This window comes from Bombus pascuorum, chromosome 14 (assembly GCF_905332965.1).
Source record: "Bombus pascuorum chromosome 14, iyBomPasc1.1, whole genome shotgun sequence".
In the NCBI taxonomy this organism is placed as follows: domain Eukaryota; kingdom Metazoa; phylum Arthropoda; class Insecta; order Hymenoptera; family Apidae; genus Bombus; species Bombus pascuorum.
In genome coordinates, this window is record NC_083501.1 from 3054631 (window position 1) to 3070752 (window position 16122).

Genomic DNA, 16122 nt, shown 5'->3' on the forward strand with positions numbered 1-16122 from the left:
GATTAATTATATAAATGTGGTTTATTGTAATTACGAAGATTCGTACCGAAAGTATGCATTTCTATTTACACTATATGTTCGGCGCACTACATTTCAGCACTCTCCTTCTCGTTATTTTCCTCCGATAAGAACGACCATGTTGCAGTGTTCAGTTTTCTAGCACGATTCTCCAATATGCCATATGCATATTGGTTTAAAAGAACTCCTTTAGGAAGTGCTACACCTTGAAATCTATACAGATTTTCCATCTCTGAAACTTTGTGGACAGCAGCAATTGTACAACGTCCTATTAACGAACTGTTTCCTATCATAGGACCTTTACTAATATCTATATGATCACCGATTCTATACAAAGTAATTTTATTGTTGTTACTGCTTGCAATTTCTGGTATTTGTGATATTTTAATAGGGTTATCCTTGAACATATCAAGTGCTAAACTTTCTGTAATCTCTATCCTATCTATAGGCAATTCTTTGTTTATCAGCTTTACATATTGAGCAGATAATGCACACATTTCTTGACCTGTAGGCTTCCAATCAACCAAATCAACATACACATCATATATAAAACTACCTGATTTTATGACTGGTATTGGAAAGCTGTGTAAGTGAGCTGTTATCTCTGGTTTAAAGGCCATATCTACAACAGCACCCAAAATAAAAGAACAAGTTCGCCAAAAGGCTGAATTTACTATTTTGTTTTCTGGGCTAAGTAAATTTAAAAATTTTAATTCACAATTTTCTAATAAAGGTCTGTTCATATCCCATGGTAATCCATCGACCATAGCGAGAGCTGACACTTTAGATACACCTTCAGAGATATGTTTTGCACAATCTGTGGGGGTTGATATATTTTTGTTCATTATAAGTGTTATATCTTCTACTGGGGATTGATATTTAACTTCTATCTTTTCAATTCGTCCCACAGTGCTTCTTTGTCTTTTCTTCTCCTCTTCAAATAACAAATTTCTTCTCTGTTTTGCTTCAACTTTTGATAATATACTGTTATATCTTGATTGTATGTTTGATGTTAAGCATAGATTTTTACAACTGAAATATACATAAAAGAAATTATATTAAAAATTAAAATGACAAAAAAAAATTGTTATTACATTAATCCATGAAAACCGACATTTTTTAATAATACCGGTTAAAATAGGTTACGTACATACCGTTGAAACATGCTGAAATATATATGTGACAAAAATTTGACACAACTAGTTTATTCTTCTCAAGACGGCGTCACATATATTATCAAAGTTGTGACTTTATTTTATTCGTTTTAATAGTTAATTAATTAAAACGTCATTTAAACAATGAACCAATCATTCATGACTGAAAATACAGAAGTAGTAAAAACGAATTATATATTTCGTAACCTAAATATCTTATATATTTGTTTACCAAAACAATTTTGAGATTTATTAGTATACGCAAAAAACAATAGAGCAGAGAATAATTTCATGCCCTTTTGTGTAAATTAACGTTTATAGAATGTAGCTGTAAATAAAACACTTCTTTTTGTTCTGTTACCTTCTCACAAGTTATTTATGTATGTTATTAAATATTTTGTTAATAATATTTAACATATATTAATATCATCACTCTCATAAACATGTATAAGAGTTACTTAAAATCTGTAACAATTTCTGTATAATTTATTAACAATCAACTACTTTAACAAAATATTTCCAAAGACGATTTATACTTCATCGTGCGAGGCAAAAGGCATATACACATGTGATTTCATGTGAATTCCAACACTAGCATATAGTACAATCTGTATGTATGTAAAATATATTTTTAAATTATAAATTAAGTATTAATTATCATTCCTATCATTCCTATCATATGAAAAACCATAAAATAAATACAACTGTTTATAGTAAATAAGCAATTGATCATTATACATAGAAACTTGTTTTAATATCTATACAGAGTGTTTGGTAATGGGTTATATATGATTTCGACCGGAGAAGAGCCTATAAAGAACCGTAAAACGATTTATTTTCTTAGTATTATGAAAGTATGTTTTAGTGAATTCATTATTTCATGTTATATGTTTTATTCCCATAAATTTATAAATAAATAATCAACGAACAATATAGTTTGCTCTTCTAATGATTCAGCTGAATCTGTATTTGCACGATGTTGATGTTTTGCCCAACATGTGGCAATGTGCTCCGAGTAGAAGAAGCTGTGGCAGGATTGCGTTTCGCGTGTAACACGTGTCCATACATATTCAATATCGTGAGAAGAGTAAGCAGTCGTACGTATCCAAAATTAAAGGAGGTTGATGATGTATTAGGTGGAAGCGCAGCTTGGGAGAACGTCGACTCTACTGAAGAAAGATGTCCAAAGTGTTCTAATCCTAGAGCATATTTCATGCAGATTCAAACCAGGTCCGCCGATGAGCCTATGACAACATTTTACAAATGTTGCAATCCTCAATGTGGTCACAACTGGCGCGACTAAAGGTATTTTATAACCTCTACATACACATAATCATATACATAAAAGTTTTCTACAGTGTCCAAATATTTTTATAATCCATTGTATTTGTGTATCATTAACTCTAGAACAGACACTGCTATCACTTTAATTAATAAATTTTTGATTTTAAAGATACAGTGCTATTTCTTACTTGGTGGAAAAAGAACGATTTCATATGCAAGAAGTATGGGTCCAATGAGTACTTTTATAAATTCAGCTCATGAGGAAATAGAAGCATTAAAAGGGCATGGTAATCATTGGATGTGCAAAGGAAAACGAACCTTAGCAGTAGCTGTCACATTATTACAGAAAAATGAAATTATAGCAGTTCCAACGGATACAATATATGGTTTTGCTTGTCTTGTATCAAGCACCAGTGCCATTGAAAAACTCTACGAAATTAAAAAACGCGAAGTAGACAAGCCATTATCTATTTGTGTTAATAACTTGAAAGATATACGAAGATGGGGCGTTGTAGATCATGTGCCAATTAATTTGTTATCTTCGTTATTACCAGGACCATATACCATCGTTCTCAAACGAACTCCTGCATTAAATCCTGCTTTGAATCCCAATCATGACACGGTAGGCATCAGAATTCCAAAGTATAAATTTATAAGGCATGTAAGTGAAGTAGCAGGACCTTTAGCGCTAACAAGTGCTAATATAAGTAATGAACCCAGTTGCATAAATGTTTCGGAATTTAAAAACTTATGGAACAAATTAGGTGGAATATTTCATGACTCTGCAAATTTTGGTAAAGCGCGTAAATATTCGAGATGTGGATCAACAATTATTGATTTAACCGAACCGGGACATTACAAAATTATTCGTCGTGGGATTGGGGTGAAGCGGGCTGAACATGTGTTACAAAAATGCAATAGACAATATATTTCTAAGCAGAGCGATTGCGCTGTTTAGATTTTGTGTCGAAAAGTCCCAGTACATTTGAACGCTACAGACGACTAACGATATTTTGTATTTCATTATTATCTTCTCAATAATTTTTATTGAATAAAACTTGAAATATTTATAAACTAATAGTATGCATATATAATAATATAGATGTATTTCATAAAAATAACAAATATGGCGAACGCTATTGCGCCGCTGGTTTCTCTTCGCAATCGATTAAGACAAACGCTATCGCGCTGTTCAGGATTTTTCGACCCTGTTTTTTCAAAGACCCCTGCGACTCAAACGGTTAATGTTACGTATAGGTATAAATATAAGATATAAAATGTAAAAAAACATATTTTGATTTTTATATATTTAAAATGATGAATAATATAACAAAAATAAGGATGAGCACTTAAATTAAATATTAAGTAAAAAATAAAATAATTAATAATATAGATAAGTTATACTTTATTTCTTATACAGTCTAATCATGTAGAATTATATTTCATGAGTGTTGTGTGCATGCTTCTTAAGAATAACTTCAGTTTTTTTATCCTTCATATTCAAAAAAATAAAAGAAATATTCTTTTGCACTTGAAGTATGTTATAGTTTCCTCTTTTGTTTTTTTTTTTTTTATTTACGTAGCTATTAATGTGTACAAAGAATTCTCAAATCGAGAATTCCAATCTCATAAACAAATCCACAATATATGTGGCAACATATTAACAAGTATTTTAAGCAGTATTTGATATCCTGAGATAGTGTTCTGATTAAATGTGTTAATAATTCGTCAGCGAGTATACCCTAACCTTTTCCTGTTTCTTAATAATATTGTATTGTCTCTTTGACAAGATATATATCACATAATATTGTTGTATTATTCCTTTCGCATATTAAATGTTAAACGCAATCAGGAGATAAGAATGGGTTCATTTTCATTTTAAATTAAATAAATAATTTACTTCCTTTTTAAAGCACTAGATTTCAGTAATGAACTAATAGACAAATCAGTCAAGATAACATTTTAAGATATTCTGCATATAATTATCCATGCAGTTCGTGTGTATCTTAAAATGCATATTATTACATTCGTTACAAATGTATTTACATTCGTAAATTTTTAACAAACTCGTGACTATAAAAGTCACTTGACAAATATAAATCGATAAAATGCATTCAAACGCGATTATGAAATCAGGACTACCATAACACGGTACAATGTACGCGTGATTGTATTTCTTATACGTATTATCCGGTTATATCGATCGATTAGGCACGTTTAATGGCCTGTATATACGGCATTTTTCTATTTGAAGAATGAAAACTTATCATTTAAATTTCTAAAAATGTATTCTAAATGTTCATTTATGCTTAACTAACGCATTCGTGTCTTGAAGTAGATACACATTCAAACAATAACCATTATTTAGGAAAACGAATCTTAACGTTTTTCTTTCATTCGCAGAAATAGTAAAATAGTAAAAAATTCTATATTGAGAATTTTTTTATTCGCTGGACACCCGCACATGAGTGTCTTTATCACAATACTGCGTTGTCTTTACATTGAGTTTACATTCTAGGTAAACTCACTTATCTATAAGATTGGTATGTATATGTACTTTCGGTAAATAATTATTAAAATAGTGATCATATAAATAATTAAAGTAACTATACGTACACATACACATACACATACATGTGACGAACATACTCGACGTGTGTAACTGGCCCGCTGCTCTAATATCATCCAATTAAATTTTCTAAACATATCCTACAGAGCATCACGTGCTATCAAAATTAAGACAGTGTTCCACGATTACGCAATTCTAAATATACTTATGCACACATACACACGGTCCAATCACTTTACACATTTATATGATTAATATTATATGAATATAATTATTCATCGTTAAGTTCCATTTCGCTTGCTTTTCTTTTAAATGTAGAATATTTACTTTTGCTCTGCTTACAATGTAAGTTAGTCTAATCTTCTTTTGTAGAAAACATCCCTAAAGAACTTTTCTTACCTTCACTCTTAAAGATCCCTATCAAGCTACTTCTTAATCTGACATAAATCTCTTTGCGAACGGTCGCCGTAAACTTTGTCACTAGACAACCTATCGCCGCCGTAGCGAAGATTAAATTATAGAACAGTACTAGTTCAAAGTTACCAAGCCATTCGATACGACCGAAATCGCCGAGTAGATCAAAGTTTGTCATACCTGAAATAAAAAATCAAAGAACAGTAGAAAACTAATACAAAATTAATAATAAGATTATTTATTTGGGTTCGTTCCTATTTAAAGGCCGGAGGTGAAGAACATAATAAGTCACATTTCTCATCTTTTAAAAGAAAATAATTTTTAGCATTAAATATATACTTTTTTCTACTTTCTTAAATATTAAAAAAGTGTTAATGAGATTAATTATATATAAACTAAGTAACTGAGTTATGTTTTTCCGGTGTGGTTTCCATTTATTAAATGGGGGGGTACATTTACCTAATATTCGAGATAACAGCGGCAACGCTGAACTCAGTACAAGAAGAAGACCGCAATTCGCGATAAGGTGAGTAAGTGGCATGGAATGAAGTCGTGGTCGAAAGCTCTTTACACCAGGAAGTGTATATAAACCTATTGCGCTCGTAGCTGCTAGATACAAAATTACTGCTACTTCAATTGTTGCTCCAATGGGACCTAATTTTGACAACGAGCTGATCCCCAGAGTGAATTGCTAAACATTTATCAGTTAATGTGTCAATTTTTCTTAAAAAGCAATTCAATAAACAAAGTTCGCTTATTTTAATTTATATCTAATTTATATACTAACCCTTGTACTCAAAGGCAGTGCTTTAATACCAATAAGCAGTTCTAAGGTATTTTGAACTGCTAGCAAAGCTGTAGCAGTGGAAAGTATAAGTAACGCCAGCATTGCCAAAGGGTATAACAAAGTCCTTCGAACCCACCAGGTTCGCCTTTGCTGATCCAGAATACTTCTACGTTTCTGAATATCTTCCAAACGCTGAGCCAATCCTCGCTGGAGAGCACCGTTCCTTAAGCACATCAAGCTCGGATTTACATTAAGAAACTCGTCATCTTCGAGCACTAAACCACAAGTTGGTATTGACATAGGCACTGGCGAAACGTATGATTTTCCGGTTGCTTTCGCGTGTTGCAGTCTGTGTATATAATAAAGTTTTTATGAAATGATTATAGACGTGTTCATGAATTTGCGGATGTTGGGAGTAGAAACCGATATCTGACCTTCTACGAATACAATCTTCCTCTAGCCTGTACGCGAAGAATTCTTCATCTAAATTCTTTAGGAACTGCGGTTTTACAAGAAACGAACCAACTACTCCGAATAATCGTACAAATCCCATTGGTGTACATACTACAAATTATACTTTTATTATTGTATTGCTTTGATATAGGTAATAATGATATATATACGCGTATATATATATATATATATATATATATATATATATGTAATTATTTGGTCATACTTACGCAATAACATAACAACTCCAACAAAAGAAACGCAAGAATAAAGAAAAGGTAAGTAGTAACTCGATAAATCTGGAAAGTTAGGTTGATGGTAATTTTTGTATATCTATGGATTAAAAAATGTACTTACTGAGCAACGTATGAAGACTTGATTTTTGATGATCTATGAGTGCTGATAGAACATATGTCATTCCTAACACAAGTGTTCCTAATAGGCAAAGAACTGTCACAGTTTCATAAACTCTAGCCATTACGCCCTGTAATGGTAAAATTATTATTATTTTTTAAAAAGTATTCAATATATCAGGATTAATTTTTTTATCTTACCTTTTTGTAGCCAACAAATCCTTCTGACTCCGTGAACAAGTATGCGAACGGTAAAAATACGAAGAGAGATAAATTTGAAAAGAGAAACACAAGATTCCATAGACCTAATTGTTAAATAAAACCCAATTACAATTATTTTATATAAAAAACGATGAGTGTTTCTTTTATTAGATATATTAAATATTAAAAAACGAAATACAGGTAATATTTAAGAAAAGTATAAAACGATCATACGATATAAACATAATTAATGATAATAATAATAATATACATGTACAGTGAATAAAAAATATATATAAATAAATATATTGATATTATAAATATTGCTCATTAACATTAGATGATTATCCTGTATTTCTGTAAAACATTAATTTGTAATATTGTGCAATGTTGAAATATTAAAAAAAAGAAATTCTCTCTATGTTTTCCAAATGTTTGAAAAATTAATGAAATGAAACAAGAAATTTAATTTTTATAACTGATTCATATACCTTGAATAAGTGAACTATTGAGCCACTTGACATAATAGCTGTTCGGGTATAAAATCAGCACTTCGTTACTTGCAATTGAAACCGGAAGCAGCAAGGTTGCTCCAACGGAAACCGCTAGGGCAACAGTACACAACCAGAGACTGATCTTGTAGACAGTCGCTTCATCTTCATCCACGGAAAAATAATCTTCGCGGTCTCTTCGCCGAAATTTCGCGATTAACGCGTAGCTTGAGACGTAGAGGACTAAGAACAGAAGGAAGAATATCTGAAACAGCCATAGAACGTTTTCTCTTTACATTTTTATACATTAAGCAAAATTAATTAACATACAAGTACAATTCCTCTGAACTTATTATATTCTAAACTATATTCAGATTGTCTCGAATTCATTGTATTCTTCTATTCTCTAAATAATAAAAATGATCTCATCGCTTTATCAATATATGTATATACATATAGAAAGTCGTCCTTAGTAAACGGTATATCACGTGACTCTGTCTTTGACACAGAAAATGTTCAAATATAAAAGAGCAATTAATTTGGTAAATTCTGCAAAATTATCTTTTGCATGATTACCATAACAAGATGGCCACATCTTATCAGATTAAACGATATAAAAACACTCGACATTATATCATTATGATAATAATTATTATAACACGTTATTCAATGTATTTATTGACCGTGTACAAAGTACACGGTTTACATTGAACTGAATTATCTCACAAGAAAAGTAGTATACTAATTCAAAAGTTCTTTGATGCGTGCCTTTGAATGAACATTGTATTTGTGTGCAACTCATGTGGCGTAACGATGTGAATCAATTTTCTAGTGTACACGGAATCACTTTGGTAACGACCATGGAAACCGGCGCTACGTGTTATTTAAGAATCGTGGTCGATCGAACTGTGAAATATTAATAACGACATTCGACTTGACTAAACTCTTCTCAACTACTGTTCAACTTTCTACAAAGTTTAAACCTTTGATATTTAGACATTGTTATCACGTTGTGACATAAATTATAGTTCCGATTCGATAAGGATAAGTTATACTTCTGTATGGATATTTTATTTCAATTCCAGCAGAGTTCTATATAAAAATTTCATTTCCATTCCAACTTTAGTCTCAATTCTTCAGGGATCATTAAATATGTATAATATCTCGATATTTTACATTTGTCACGGTGTTAGATAAGATGTAAATAATTGTGTGTGTGAATAATTGACGCATAATTGGTATTATGATGAAAATATACGGGAATAATACGCGGAAAAATTAATGACAATATTTCAAACTCAGTTTTATTTGTATGGCGTAACGTTCCATTAGTTAAATCTTCCTGTTAATAAATCTAACGTTTCAAAGAAAATGCACTTCCTACTTTTAAAAGATAATTACGGGAGTCGTAAATTCCCGTAATTACGATTAGATAATCGACGCCACGAACTGATCGATTCCCTGTTTCGGTTAGGATAATAGAGGTGGTTGAATAAGTATAACACTGAGTTTAACAGGTTATAATATACGCTTTATTCCAACAACTTGTCTTGCTGAGAATATAAATGTTCGGAGAGACTCGCATGGTAAGTTTCGATGTCGAATCGTAATGTCGTTTACAATAAGGTTAGAAGTGTTCGACTCGAATAGTTACTAGCAAAACCACGATATTAATCGTAGTAGGAGTGACTTGTAAGTAGCGAGTTACAGTATCGCGAGAGGTATAAATCGCAAGTAAGATATGAATCGAGAGATGTGTTCAGCGATTTAGCGACTTGGCAACTAGTAAAGAGATGTTGACTGATCTAAGAATGCAAAACCAGTGAAGTTCGGTGATGCTGCTGTGGCGGAGGAAAGTTAGTGATGGGTGTGTCTAGCGCATGGGATTGTCACGTAAAATCACAAGTCACAACTCAGGTTATAAAAATGTAAGAGGGTTGGGCCGAAACACAACTATTAACTTTCTTTTTTTTTATCGCACTTTATTATGTACTTAATAATTACAACTGAGTTTGCACGTATAAATTACACTAAGGGTAGAAACGCGGTAAAAAGATGTTGACTGTTCGAAAGTTAGAGAATCAGTGAAGTTTAGCGACGATGTTGTGGCAGAGGAAAATTAATGATTGGTGGTTGGTGGGTGTGTCTAAGGACACGAAAAGAGCTGTTTTGTTAAGGATAAGTTTTCATTAGGAGAGGGGGGAAATAGACTTCGATGTCAATTGACTGATTTTTAGGTTGGTGGGTGAGGAGGGGTGCTAACCGCCCTTGAGAGAAAGTTGCTATAATAATTATTATTATATATTAATAATTTAATTTAATTATGTATATATATGTGAAATTACGCTTTTAGAATGTCGGACTTAGTCCCTACAAAGTGCAAAATAAAAAATGGCGTATATAGATATATAGCGCATAGGATAATGCACAATATGTAGTAAATAATAACCACTGTTGTGGTAGACGCCATATTGGCGTGCTAGAAAGAGGAGGTTGATCAAGGAAATTAATACACAAGTGGAAGAATAAATAATATAAAGAAAAAATGACCTTCAACCACGTTACAATGTTACACCTGTTCCATCGTATTTTTCTTCATATTCTAATAGACATTCATGCACTTTGACGGTGTTTTATCAGGCGTTATGTTTCACATTGTATCCAGCAAAGACAATGGGTCTTGTGATCTTAAACATTGATTACGAAATCGATCATTTGCAGAACAGATAATACTCGATGCAAAATATCATAGAGCTAGAATCACATTTATATAAGAAAAAATTATTGTCTCCTGACATGATAAAATGATGTGGAAATCAGCTATAGAACGTTCAGAGTTAAAAATAAATACCGAGATCAGCTGTAGCTTTACAAGTGCAACCGTGACGAAATGATGAGCTGGACACGTTCGATGACGTCAATGTTAGATTGTATTTTACGAACGTCCAAAGATCTTTTACTTTTCCCAATTACATAATACTTACGCACAAATAGGAATTTATAGGTCGTAGGAAGAAATAATCCATGAATCTATAGAAATTTGTAAGAAAGATCATGGATCGATAAAAGTTTCAATTAAGAACTGAATCCGAACGTTATTCGCTTAAAACTGTTCTACCATTCGAATTAGCCAAATGATATACACAACATACCAGCTGTCGCCGCTCTACATACAAATATTTAGCATATTGCTACCGCCTACGATCGCAGTAATTTTATTGCAATACAAATAGTAGTAGAGACATAAACTGGTCGTTTCGCAAATTTTGAGGGACAGACTATTATATTAGCCGGAAGTTCCGGTATAATACGCTTCCGTGTGTCCCTCTTGGTTATTGAGCACGCTAGCATTAATTTTCCATTCTCTCCTTTCCCCCCCTGGTGTGTTATATAATAAGTGGATAACGTTTCCTTTTAAACAATACACGAACAGTGTACACGCTGTTATAGCAGTAATGCCGAATCGATATCAGGGTTGTTATTAACCAAAGTCGATTGTATATCGATAAGTTATCGATCATAAATTTATCGATAAAAATGTTGAAATGCCCCGCTTAAATTGATGAAAGTATTGGAGAGGATAATCTTTTGATCACTTGAACTGATATTTATGTATCTATGGGAAGTTTAAATGTACAGAAAATATAGAAAATGTTCAAAATACTCATTATACTTAGAAAATTAAACAAATTTTTAATTCGGTTCATGAAAATATAAATTTGTCAATATATGTTTCTATTTATTACTTAACCATAATATTATAAGTAAATTAATATATTTCACGTTGACTATGTTATTTTATTGAAAATTTGCCCTATTTTCGAAAACATAAGTTATCCGTGAACAGAAATAAATTCCAATTATTTCAACGAAGATTGCATAAATAAAAATAAATTTCAAACTATTCTTGTACTAACCTATCGAGTGTAATGTTAACTTAGATACTGTTCACTTATTTATCGATATATTGCTTTAGGTTATCACGTATCACGATGCTCATGATCAAGCGTGGATTACGTTGAAAGACAAACGGGTCAGAAAATAATCGCTAATACATAGTATGTATATACCTATGGTACATTGACCTTTCCTAAGAATAAAACCGTTTTCTTATTTACGTCTATGTGCTTATTTTTACACTTATGTACCAGCTTCTATTTTTGTCTTTTTATGTTTTGTTTTTTAATATTGTCAACATTACATACATGTGTGTAAACTAGAATGTACGATAGTAAACAAAATTGAACAAAATTAGTTCAAAATTACAGCTATGCACGCAACAAACAAATATAGTTTGATGTTTTCATCTAAAATTTATTTACACAGTGAAAAAAGAATGATATAACTTTGTATTCGCGTTTCACACTTAAGCCAAACAGCATTTAACAGAACATAAAAAGATGAAAAGAAAACTGCATAAGATATTTAATTTAAGAAAGGAGAAAATGGAAATGCATGATTATAATTATACGGCGCTAATTTTGATTAATGCTGTACCTAAGCTTCTCAGTTGGCAGAGTTTATTCGAAAGCTGAGAATAGTAATAGTTCAAACAAGAAACATTTAAATATTTGTAAAATCTTATTTGAACTTAATTTAGAAACACCAATGTACTCGACAAGTAATTTCCATACATATTATCGGTCAGCACTCGGTAATAACGATAACTTGTGCGATTGATAGTTTTCTTGAGTTATCAATATTTATTAACGACGTCGCAGCTAACGGCATCTTAAGTTCAATATCCATGAAAGAGAGGGGGGGAGGGAGAGGGAGCGTAAAAATGGAATGCACGATGAGGATGTAGATTTTTAAAAACTTGCCCTTACAAAATGAACACGACATTACATAATAACACTAATATAATCAAAGGGAAAATATAGTAGTAGATATAAATTAACTTGATACGTTTCAATTATTTAACAGTTGAAATAAAGTTTGGCAGTTCAATTTCTCGCTATTGCATTTGCTATTGCTAATGCTATTGCACTAGTTCGAAATTAAGTGTTCACTGATAAATGAAACAGATCTAAAGATTTTAATCCTTAACATTAAACGTAGAGTCAGTACGTCAAACAAATATGATAATATATCAGCTTGAAATAAAATACAACAAAGGAAGATAAAATTATATCGTTTTAGAACGGTAATATACGTGTCTTCGATGGAACATATTTTTAGCTTTTTACAGACCAAAAACATCATCGACATTTTTAACAAAAAAGGAGTTTCTATGTATGGTGTGCTAGCCATTAAGGCGATCCTTTTTGTCACAGTTATTTATCCTTTAGTAGAAACGACGAATGCAGAAATGGCAAAACGTAATACTTTCAAGAATGTCCTAAATTTGCAACTTGTACAGTTAGCAAATAAGATACTGACCTCCATTAGTGAGCCCTCTATTGCTATGCACTATGTACTTATAACAAATAAAAAAAAGTATGAAAGGATAAATAGAAAGGAAAGATCCTTCTTAAATTAAATTATATTATAAAATATATGAACGAAAGTATTAAACTTCTCACTTATTAAAATTTACTAAATAAAAGATTTTATTTAATAAGTATTTAGTTAGTATCTTCATTTTAAGTAAGTTAAAGATAAGTGGAGCAAAGTATTTGTATAGCATCACTAAAAATGCTTGCAACCATAAATAATATTAAAATTGTAATTTTTATATGATCATATTATATATTTTCCAAGTATTAAAATAGAAAAAAGGTCAATATTAGACTTTTAATGGAGTTTTTCGAATATTTTATCAAGAACGCCAAGGACGCTTATATATTTAACTGAAACGAACAAGTGACTCAATCAATGGCACATTAATGGAAGTATCCTAGTATCCTAGAAAGTATCGAATGGTTTGCAAGTAGATCGTGCAACTATGTTCAAATGGGAGAGACGTGATCGTTGAAGTAGTTGAAGAAGCTGCATAGTCGGTTGGAAACCGCTTTTTTTTATCAGCCAAGGTGGAAGGAAAAACCGGTCAGAGATCAGAAATAATGCGTGGTCAACGACTCGGCGGGAAAGTATAGAGAAAGAATTTATCGCGAAGAATGTATTTCCACAACATTACTCCGTGCATCGACTAGAGATGGTCATCCAATTATGTGTATTAAACAAAGAGTATAGAGTCAAGGGCAGACGGCAGACATACTAAGGATAGTCTGTGCAACATCTATACATAGCCATAAACGAAACCTTTCGGTACAATGTATGTACTTATAATGGCTAACGAAAGTATTTAGAAAGTACATATGTGCATAGAAAACTTTCATGTATATATTGTGTGTTATATGAAACATTTTACAATTTTATTAGCGTTCTAGTGAGACACAACTGTCATAATTCTATTATATTAATCAAATTTGAAATCAACCTGAAAATATAGAAGTTACTGCACTTAAGCATATGCAATAAATGTTAAAATAAGTGTTAAGTATTGAGGCTTATTATCATAATATAATATGTTTAAATATATTTGTGATTTCTACGAAATATATGCCTATATATATATATATATATGTTTTATGTTTTACGAATGTAATCATGATAATAGAATCTCGTTACAACGCTAATGAAATCTGTAGTATAAATATGTATATTTCATATAAAACACATGATATACTCATCAAAAATTTCCTTTAGTATTTTCGTCAGCAACTGTACTTTGTGATTCTTGTCGTGACAATCAGCACGAAATGTCTTTAGATATTTATCTTAATCGGTTATAAAAACCTGTAACTGCACTTTATTAACGGATTTACGTACATTGGTTGTGAGCAGGGGGCATTAACGTTTATCTTGGCAGCTGTACAATTTTAACTTTTCATGGAAAAATTGATAAACAAACATGCCAAGGTCCTTGTAAAATGCACACAGATGCACAAAACGCATTAGAAAAATGATACTTGAGTGATTAATAAGTGTTACTAAGAAATGCCATTAGAAACTAAATATGACAAAAGAAAACATCGCTTTTATACAAATATACATAGTAATCTTAATACCAACACAATAAACATGCGTATGTAGTAATAATTTGAAAAAAATGTTTTTGGATATTAGAGATATTAATTAAATAGTAAGGTCTTACAGTTGTTTTTCTTTCTTACAACAAAAGTCTCCTATCAGCTATATTATAGGTGATGCATCTGTACCGTGTGCATACGTGACTAATTTCTTTGATTTTGTTTCTTCCTTTATACTTTCGTGTATCTATGTAAATTGCTTTAAATTTCGACATAAAAAACAAGTTACAATATCAACGTATCACTTCAATTCATTACTTTATTCTTAGAAAAATTTGATAAAATTACATTAATACCAACATGTATATTCAATTTCTATTTTTTTCTCAACTAAATAAAAAATGAATTTTAATATTAATATTATATTGTATTTATCCTGATTTTCTTTTTCTTTTTTTATGCTTTAGGAGGTTAGGATTTATTATATCATTTCTAGCTTTACTTTTGTACGTTAAAATATTAGTTATCGAAAGAAATATTGAATTTAATCGCGGGGAACGTGGCGATTTCCTATTTGCAGGAACGTCACAAGAAACTTCAAGAACCCTCCATTTTGATGGGAGGTCAATAAACAAGAGGCTTAATATGGCTAAAAACATCTATGATTTTTACTCACAATATTCTCCCGTACTGTATTATGAAATAGCTGTTCTTGAATATCCGCTTCATCTTCCATTTTCACCTATTTGTCAGTGAATTTCTTTTGGTTGAACGTATTGTTGTCAGCAGCAGCAGCGACATTTTCTTATATCGATAATCTTCTCGTGTAACATACCATGCCCAGATTTTCACGACTGACATAAAACGTGCTCCTGTCTTGAGGCAAAAGCTTCTGCTCTTTTACGAATTAAAGGCAGAAAGCTATCGTTGCCATCTCTTTATGAAGCGGATCACATTTCCTATCTAACACTAAAAGTCACAACACCAATCCTGGTCTATGGCTAGCAGCCTACTAAATACGATGCGTCGTTTCTGCTTTAATCGTAATGACTTTAGTCGTGCTGACATATATATATATATACATATATACATGTGCTTCGGCCATACCTCGCGTGTTATGCGCAACAACGATACTTACCGACCGTTTTCTAGTTCTACCGTTCCTATTTCTATTTTGCAGATCAGATTCAAATTTTTTACCGACGATTAACCTATTGACAAGTCTGTTATTAAAAACAGAATGGTGAAATAATGTATAAAAGTTAACTAATTACATACAGTGAAAAACATGTATACTTACAGATTACTTTATTAAGATACAAAAGATGTATTTGAATAATAGATACCTATAGATAATCCACAGAATTACTGTACGAATCAAAGACACACAAAATTTCTATAATTATAAAAAAAAATAATTTAGA

The 16122-nt window shown here is 31.3% G+C and overlaps 3 protein-coding genes across 3 annotated transcripts; 1 reads left to right on the plus strand and 2 right to left on the minus strand.

The window, feature by feature from the left end:
• Window positions 1-3: 3 nt before the first annotated feature.
• LOC132914096 (large ribosomal subunit protein mL39) lies at window positions 4-1665 on the minus strand. The gene is made up of 3 exons (XM_060972922.1): window positions 1534-1665; window positions 1173-1335; window positions 4-1050 (listed from the first exon to the last, which is right to left on the minus strand). The coding sequence occupies exons 2-3, from the start codon at window positions 1181-1183 to the stop codon at window positions 87-89; spliced, it is 975 nt and encodes a 324-aa protein (XP_060828905.1). The 5' UTR covers window positions 1184-1335; window positions 1534-1665; the 3' UTR covers window positions 4-86.
• A 966-nt stretch (window positions 1666-2631) lies between these two features.
• Window positions 2632-3853, plus strand: LOC132914098 (threonylcarbamoyl-AMP synthase). Its single transcript, XM_060972924.1, has one exon. It carries the CDS (start codon window positions 2680-2682, stop codon window positions 3412-3414), a length of 735 nt encoding a protein of 244 aa, XP_060828907.1. The 5' UTR covers window positions 2632-2679; the 3' UTR covers window positions 3415-3853.
• A 451-nt stretch (window positions 3854-4304) lies between these two features.
• On the minus strand, window positions 4305-15728 carry LOC132914094 (protein Lilipod). Its single transcript, XM_060972916.1, has 9 exons — window positions 15375-15728; window positions 7725-7989; window positions 7234-7337; window positions 7037-7163; window positions 6910-6978; window positions 6661-6790; window positions 6227-6575; window positions 5899-6130; window positions 4305-5619 (listed from the first exon to the last, which is right to left on the minus strand). Exons 1-9 carry the CDS (start codon window positions 15432-15434, stop codon window positions 5381-5383), a joined length of 1575 nt encoding a protein of 524 aa, XP_060828899.1. The 5' UTR covers window positions 15435-15728; the 3' UTR covers window positions 4305-5380.
• Window positions 15729-16122: the final 394 nt, after the last annotated feature.